Source organism: Alligator sinensis, unplaced genomic scaffold, assembly GCF_000455745.1.
Source record: "Alligator sinensis unplaced genomic scaffold, ASM45574v1 scaffold842_1, whole genome shotgun sequence".
Lineage (NCBI taxonomy): Eukaryota > Metazoa > Chordata > Crocodylia > Alligatoridae > Alligator > Alligator sinensis.
In genome coordinates this window covers 671,886-681,061 of record NW_005842295.1, presented here as the reverse complement: position 1 = coordinate 681,061, position 9,176 = coordinate 671,886, and the positions used below count along the sequence as shown (strand labels likewise).

Here is a 9,176-nt window from a genome sequence, read left to right as displayed (position 1 = left end):
GGGAAAGAGGATGGGCCATGGCACCGTGAGCCAGAGAGAGAAGGCAGTAAAATGCCATCCTGTCCTGTTCTATTTTGGGTCATAACAGTCCTAAGTATTTTTTTCTATCTGTAGTACACTGCAGCCCATCAGCAGACTCCTGGCTGGGAGTCCCCATGCTGCATGTTGAAGTTAACACGCATAAGATATTTTAACTAGTTATTGAAATGGCTATTATTTACATCATAGATTCATACATTATAGAGTCGGAAGGGACCCAATGGATCATCGTGTCCGACCCCCTGCCCCTGGCAGGAAAGAGGACCGAGGTCAGACGACCCCAGCCAGGTGATTCTCAAGCCTCCTCCTGAAGACCTCCAAGTTAAGTGATAGCACCACCTCTCTTGGAAACCCATTCCAGACTCTAGCCACCCCTATTGTAAAAAATGTCTTCCTAATGTCTAACCTAAATCTACTCTCCACTAGTATGCACCCATTATTCCTAGTTACTCCCTGGGGTACTCTGGTAAACAACACATCCCCAATTCCCTGCTGTCCTCCCCTGATAAACTTATAGGCGGCTACAAGATCATTTGATCCTGATCTTTAAATAAGAAGTTATTTAACATAAGAACAGGTTTTTTTTCTTTTGTTATATAAGGCCAACCTTTAAAGCACCTGAATGCTGAACTACACCTAATAAAGGAGTATTTAAATTAAAAAGTTCTCATTTATTTAATCAATGTTTTGTTTGGCAGGATGACAAAGTTCTCTCCTTATTGCCAAATGCCTACTCTATTCAGGTATCCCAGAATGCTCTGCTCTGCTGACATTATCTCCCTGGAAGAACTCTAGAACAAAAAAGCAGCCTTTGATGTAGGAGCAAGTCCATTTTCCCCAACAGACAAGAGTTTCAACATTCTCATTTTTGTATTTTGCATGAGTTCTATAAAATGTAATACCGCCAACATTAGAGAGCTGCTGAATAATGAATTCAGTCAGACTTTTCCCCAGCTATCTACTTTTGCTTTTATGGCAGGGGTTATTGCTACCAATGATATACATGCTGAAATGTTTGCACAGAGCATGCTAATGAAAGGAACCATAAAAATGCATGTGTATATATTTCATGGTAGTACAATGTCACGTGAGGTTACAAAAACAACCTGATCATTAAGAATCTTGCCTTGCTAAGTATCTAAAAGAATTTGCTACTAGGCATGTGTGAACAAGTGCAAAAGGAGATTCTTTCAGGTACATTGCAATGTACTTGGTACATCCAAGATCTGAAACTGCCTCAACCATTTTCAAATGTTCAGCAGCAAGTATACTACTGGGAATACTCCCACTCTGAAAGGGAGCTGGAAATAAAACTTAGTCTTTTCCATCTTCTAATTCCTATTTTTGTTCATATACTTCTAGATAGATATTCCCAGGTTTATACCAGCTCCTGCCAGTGCAAAGCCTAGTAGAAAAAATAAGTGTACCAATGGAAGTCTAAAAGTCCTCAGTGGGTGTGTTTACACCTGCTATTGAATAAACTTCACTGCAGTTCACACAAGAGTTTATTGCTCCTGAGCGTACCATTTGCACATGCACATGGGATTGTAAAACACTAAGCCAGGGCAGAGCAGCCCCAGCTGACAGGGGCCCTGGGAGGCAGTCTGCCAGTCCAGTCCGCTCCAACCAAGTTCAATGCATTGCAGAGGGGCTGGTCAGGGCATGCAGATGCTACAGTGGGGATCTAACTGGCCAGCAGCCCCCACACCTTCGTGCACCTTCGTGCTCCAGCCAGCCCCGTCACTGTCTACGCATCCATTGTGGAAGTATAAATAACTCCTCTGGATGATAGTACTTGTGTTGGGCAGTACTGTCCTACGGAAGAGTTAATTAATTAATCAGCCCTAATAGCACCGCATGTGTAAATGGTGATGTTTTATTTTGGGGCTAATTAGGCAACTCCACAGTAAATGTCTCATGTACACACACCCAGGATATCTAAGAATCGGGTTTACATAAGTACACACTTTAAGAAACACCCACACACTTTAAATTACATCTACATTGTTATTGCATTGTATGATAATTTCTCTGTGTTGTGGCAGGGCCAACTTAACAGCAGGCTCAGGTTGAGCAATAAAAAAAATGCTGTAGGATTTATTTATGGAGTTCTTGTTCAACCAAAAGAAGATGTAGCAGCTGAGTTTCTGGCCAATTCTCTTCATGCTGCTTAGTTTGTAAACTCCAAATATATTATTACAAAACCTGAGCAAAATATAATTAGGATAGGTTTCTGTTCTTCAAGATCTCCATCCTAATGTTAGCAAACTCATCTTCTTCCCTCTTTATAATTACTGAGACCCTTTTAAAGGCCTTTCCATCTAAAAATTTGAAACCCTACGTTTTAGCCCCAAAACATGCACTTCTGACTCTCTTGCCTCCTCCTATTAGTACCAGTGTACATATAATAAGATCTCATGCCTCCTTCTTGAGAGCATCTAATTAACCATACACCCCATCTCCTGTTGCTGTGCCATTCCCAACTTCAATGATGCCACGTTCAGAATAGAGTGAGAAAGGTGATATTGCCTGCAATGTGGACTTCAGACTGGCCTTAAATGACATTGCCATTAGCATCCAATATTTTAACTCTGGCCTCTTCTGGGTGAAGAGCATTTCTATGTAAGGTTGTACATATTTTTAGTACAGTACTTAGGGAAAGCACTTATGAAATATCTTCATAATTATGCATCTGGAATCAGCATTCAGGGTCATACATTGTCATTCATTTCAGGCAGTGTTTTATTACAATATACAAAGAAGAAAACTGGAATGATTTGCACTGAAGAAGATTTGCAGTACTTAATCAGGAAAGTAAGAGATAGGGAATGGTCATTAAGACCATCTCTCTGCCAATATAATATAGAAGTGATACTGCTAGACTAATCTGATCACCCATCAATTGCCAACTCATTCTAAGGCAGTAGAAGGTGCTCAGCTGTCCTCAAAGGTGACAGCATCCCATTTAATTAGTCTTTTATATTTTCTACACTGTATAACACCTGTCCCTCTCATGTCCTAAATCAAAGTATAAAAATATGAAATATATTTCACATTCTGTACTTCTGATAGATCCATGCACTCCCATGAAATTGTAAAAAGACAAGTTTCCAGGAAATGAACCCAAAAAAATTCTGGATGCTGAATAATTGGTAAATTGAAAGTAATACAGATTCCCTTACAATAAAATTCTTATTTTTTTGTTAAGGAGCAAGTAGAGAACAAAAGCAGTGATATTTTCTTGATCCCTTGTCCTGGAGCATGAAATTCAATATGAAAGTTTATAATGGATTTCACTATAATTTGGAGCCAGGATAAATACTTGACTAAAGAGACTATCATAGTGTATAAGCTCCATTACAAATACTAATCCTTACAACTACGTAATATACTCTGTGTGTTATTTTCAGGAGTGCACCCTCCAGATAATTCTTTATGTATCATGAACTTTATCTTCATAGTTATTGTTGTAGTCATTTAGGAAACCAATCAGAAACACTGTGTTAAAATTGTGTTAAGAATCACACATGAATCCATAAGGATCTCAGCTATATCCAGAGCCTCAAACATAGAACGGATTACACCTTTAAGAAATATATACACAATATGTAGCTATGCATCAGATATAATCGCTCAAAAATACAAATTTAGACCATATTCTTAACTGATGTAAATCAGCATATTACCAGTGATTTTGGTGGAGCTAGGTCCACAGCATGAAACCAACTCCCACTGATCTCAAGAGCCACTGGGTACCAAGATAGAAGCTAGGCAGGCATGTAAATCTCTTGGGGATCTGGACCTTATGTAGTCAGTGCCTCCATTCTTCCTCTGTAAAATGGGGGTGATAGGGTGTTGTGAGGATAAATACCTCAGAGATTATGAGGCAATCAGATGCAACAGAAATGGAAACTAAATAAGCACCCTGCAGACACAGAGCGAGCACGGATAGTGCTTATTGGGTAGTGAGTAGACGGATAGTAGTGGAGAATTAAGTCTACTATTTGCCCAACCAACAATCAGAAAAAAACTCTTCCTACAACTGTCTGGCTTCAGCTGTGTTCTGGAAAGGTTGTCTCTCTAAGAGTGGTGATGCCAAGGATGATCACCAGAATGGTGACTAATTTTGATATGGCTATCTGTAGCTTAGCCATAAGACTCACCAAGGCTAGGGACAGAAATTACACATAAACCAGTATAAATGATCAGAAACTGGTTCAAATCTGTGACAAAACAGAGTTCAGTGCATATAAACCACTTTCAAAATGGCCAAAACTAGTTTAAGATAAATCTGGATGGACGTAGTATCAAACCTAACTGATTTAGGTTAAATCGGTTTATTGAAATTCTGTCCCAGATCCCCTCCAGATTCAAGTTAGACTCAGAGCCCCCAGCATCCCAGGATGCTTTGCACATCCCCAGCAACACCCCTGGCCCCCCTCACAGAATGGGTGGGCTAAGCCATGGCCCAAGCTGTCTGCTCCAGCACAGCAGGAAGGTATGCTCTAGCACCCCCTGGCTTCTGGCCTGGGTCACTGCAGGCATGTGGCTGCATTTCCAAACTCAATAGTAAATGGCTGTTCACTTGCTTATCGACTCAATCTACACAACTTAAACTAACCTGCAAAGATTTAATCGATTCAGCCTTGGACTTTTTGACTATCTGTACCTAGCCCAACTGGCCATTAGATGCTAATAACTTTTTGTTATTACCAATGCAAGCCCTAGAATAGAGAAGCACATATGATGAAATATCTAAGCACATCAATCTCAGCAGCCTTAGCTTTGAAGGTTTCATGTTCACATTGCTCCACTGAAGTCACTGGTTTGCATGAATTAAGAATCTGGCCTAAACCTTGGTCTTGAGAGTTTGCATCTGATGCATAGCTTTATCTCATGCATATATTTCCTAAATAAGTTATGCTACATGCTGTTGATGACAGTACTGAAACATTTTTATTCAGCACCAAGATACTTCACAGCAACAACACAGCTTTCTCTATAATAAGAAGTGTTTTAGTGCACAAGGAGAAACGAATAGCTTCATTAACTTTAGATGGTTGCCATTTTTGGAGTACGACGACAAAAAAATGAAATTCACAAACTATAAAAACTTCCAAAGTTCTGCCAACTTAATTTAAAATTCCAAATTTGTGTTCCATAGGAACCACCTCAGTAAATCAAACTTCCATTTTAAAAAACCTGCAGTAAGATAAGTCTCCTTGAAGGGCCATTTGCAATATGCAATAGAGGAACATAATCTTTAGGACTAGGGCTGCAAGTGCATCCAGAGCAATCTTCTGCTACTGAATGTAAATGCATGATATATTCCTGTGATTGTATCATGAGCCAGATTATCATCCAATATAAAGTGACCTTTAACTGAATAACAGTGATAAAAACCTGTTGATAATATGACCTTTAAGAATATGTCTGCACTACAACCCTGGTATAGCCAGGGGTGACCTTTCTTGAGCACACTAACCTACCTGCTCCTGTGTGTACACACCAAACATGGAAACACAGCAACAAAGTCATTCCAGGAGCACTGCTCTAGGGCTTTTCTTGACGTGGCTGTCTCCTGGGTGCTTGGACCAGCTGTGAAGCAGGGCTGTCCAATTTCAGCACAACTGCACAGGCAACCCCACCAGGTTCCCCCATTCTACTCAGGCTATGTTGGTGGTACACAGACCTTGCTCCTGCTGGGGCATGTGGTCCCCACAGCATGCAAACTGCACCAGTGGCACACATGTCCCCATCCCCCATTGCTGTACCCACCATACATGCCCTGCTGCTCCCTGCCATGTAGACTGTACTAGCAACACATAGCTTTCCACTGCACAAGCTGTACGAACAGCACATGAACCCTGTTTTCTGCACGTTGCCACCTGTTGCTCAGGCTGCACTGGCAGTTCCCAGACTCCCAGGCCCTTTCACTCCTTGCAGCAGTGAAGGAGGTGGCTACTAGGATCCACAGGCTACACGTTAACTGTTGGACAGCCCGGCTGAAAGGGATAACCCCAGAGCAATTTCACTGCCACATTTCCAGGTTTGGCACAGGCAAACAGGTGGGAGTGGGTAGGGCTGGCTCCAGAACAGACACCCCAGCAGCAACAGGGATGCAATGTAAACATAGCCCTCAATTTTGAAAAAAAGTCAAGATGTATAATGGAAATAGGTGACTAAGATTATTTTATTCTATTAAAAATAAAAATCAAGAGAAAGAAATGCAGAGTGGGAAAAGGCAATAATGATAAATTTGAATGTTTTTAATGCAAGGGTTGATCTACGGTGGTTGCCAGGGTCCACTGGTATTGATGAACCAGCTAAGGCTCGATCAATACACCCATTCCTTTATAGATTATTAAATTACATCTATTGCTCCTGAATAATCATTTAATTAGTGCAACAGGAGCATTCAATGAAAAGGTTGTCCAAAATGTGTACTGAATATAAAAAAGTGCACAATGACTTTTCAACCAAGATGCTTCATGCAAAAATGTTAGTATTAATCTCTTTGTCCTAACATAGGCTTCTTGTTATAACTATAACCCCCATGCTGGCACAACGGCATCCCTCCCCTCTTTTTTGTTGTTGTTTTTATAGAACCACTGTTATATAAAAAAAAGAAGCTCCTTTAAAACCTGATAACAATATACTATTTTGCATGGATTACCTGAATCAGTTCATCAAGCTCAGATACATTCACACAGGAATGCTGCGAAACAAACGTCTGCTTCTGAATCACAATGGTGGTTCTCTGAGAAGTTTCATGAGGCTGCTCCAGGGCTTTAAAGACAGTAGCTCCAATTATTAAATACACAACTACTACCAGAAAAATTGTTGATACTGTCTTCCATTTCATAACATTAATGGTTGAATCACTTTCCTCCCGCGAAGAGAGCACTGTAGGCTTTGTAGAAAATGACAGCCTGGGCTTGGAGTTCTGAGTGGCAGATTTGGGATCCAGCAAGTCAGGTGCCGCCACTAATAAAAGAGAAAAGAAGTTAATTTTCACTGTTGGTCAGAGTTTGTTTAGCCATGTTCTCCTCTTTCCAGAGGGCTACAAAGATTCTAAGAAGTCAAAATAGAGTTCAGAGGCAGCTATGTTAGGCATTTCACATGCACCCCATGGTACAAGCCTGCAGAACTGTTCTTAGGAATAAAATTATGCAATTCATATATTTACCTATAAACATATAGATGTGCACATCGTTTCCTCTATGTGGATCTTTTATACATCCCCTAGGAGTATGGTTCTAAAATGCAGTCTTTTTCCTAACTCTCTTGTTTACCTCTGCATGAATACAAGAGGGTATTTTTCAAGAGAAATTCTGCACACCCTCCACTATCTTATACATAGCTAATAAGGTTTCCAAGCTACATTTCAGTTCAGCGCTTGGCCGTTACCAGAAAAATAGGAACCTTTCCTTAAGCCTTACTCATCCAGAGTTCTGCACTCTGAAAAGTGGCTCATTCAAGTATGTGCATGTTTACTTCCAAAGTCTCCACACGTGTGACTATAAAAAGCCATGCGCTGTTAATCCTAGGAGTTCAAAAGTGCTGATTAAGTATTGACTAAAATGCATGTACTCACTGGAAAAGTCAATCTCCTGTAAAAGGATATTTTATTGTTTGCAGCTACAAGAAGCTCCCTGGGAGAGCAGTGGTCAGCTGTGACTGTTATCAAGTATCCCCATAACTGATGTGATCACAAGTGATTACACACATAATAATCCACAGCCAGTACCAATAAAGGCTTCCTGTGGAAAGACTGCAGCAACACTGACTGTAGAAGTTATATTTAAAAACATTTTTTCAATTACCCATATATTTTGGAGGGTTGCAGTACCCCTTTCAGCTGTTGCTGGCAAAGCCCATATCTAAATGTGGAATTGAGTCTCTCTCCACAAGTGTCTAGAGGCTGCCAGTGTCATAGGGGTTGCGAAGGGAGTCATTTACTACATGGATGCAGTCTTGAGCACCCACTGGGGGTAATCTATAGGGTTCCAGGAGCTCACATCCGAAAGAAAACGAGCAACACAAGTGGGAAGATGGGGAGAGCTAGGAAATTAAACCAGTAGGCCTGAACTGGGGATGGAGGTGTGGAGGATGGGATGAAGCCTAGAGAGAAAAAAAGAGGTGAGCCCTCAGTGCCATAACCAAGATGATGATGAAGGGCAAAGGGGTGAATGCCTGGCTGTAAATATAGCAAAACCAGCAACTGGTGTCAGCTAAATGGTTACACATCCACACCTATATGCACATACACACACGCACACATATATATATACATATACATATATATATACATACACAGCCCTTTCAAGCCCAAGGCACTTGCACTGCTTGAGGCTCCTGCTTCTGCCTCTTGGAACAAGTGCACCCAAGCTAGGGAAGGCTGTTTGTGGAGCGAGCTGCTGCCTGTTTGCTCCTTGCTCTGCTTTCCCTGTGGAGGGCTGGACAGCTGTATTGGGGTGGGCAAAAAACCCACCCACCATCTATCTCCTGGCCACTGCCTTCTTGCCTTCCCCAGGCTGAGACGGGATCCCCACCTCCCAACTCAGGAAGGTGGGCAGCCCTCGGGTGCCACCAGCCTCATGCTGTGGGCTAGGAGCCTGCTCCTTTTCTGCCTTCTTTCTGCAGACACACAAAGCCTCACAAACCTCCCCCCCCACACATATCCCTACATATGCACACAAACCTCCCCCCCACACACACATATCCCTACATATGCACACATACATCCCCCTCACAACACACACATACACGCGTCCCCCACACATCCCTCATACACACACATCCCCCTACACACATATCCCTACACACACACATATGCCCCACACACATCCCTGCACACACATACCCCTCACAACACACACACACATCCCCCCACACACCCCTCATATACACACATCCCCCCCCACACACATATCCACACATACATATGCCCCACACAGACATCCCTGCACACACATCCCTGGACACAGACACATACACACATCCCTCACATACACACACACACACCCCCCCACACAGGCCGGCTGCCCGGCTCCCCCCAGCGATGCTCTGCCCCCCGCCATCTCGCCAGAATAAAATAGGGAGGCAGCCCCCTGCCTTCCTCCATCCCCCCTCCT

At 42.2% G+C, this 9,176-nt stretch overlaps 1 protein-coding gene across 1 annotated transcript in view; it reads right to left on the bottom strand.

Moving 5' to 3' along the window:
• The window catches only part of KCNK2 (potassium two pore domain channel subfamily K member 2), a 187,350-nt gene that overhangs the window by 134,423 nt on the left and 43,751 nt on the right, over positions 1–9,176 (bottom strand). Inside the window, exon 2 of the mRNA XM_025209570.1 lies at positions 6,716–7,026. Coding sequence (XP_025065355.1) covers positions 6,716–7,026 — 311 coding nt within the window. The remainder of the gene's footprint in view (positions 1–6,715; positions 7,027–9,176) is intronic.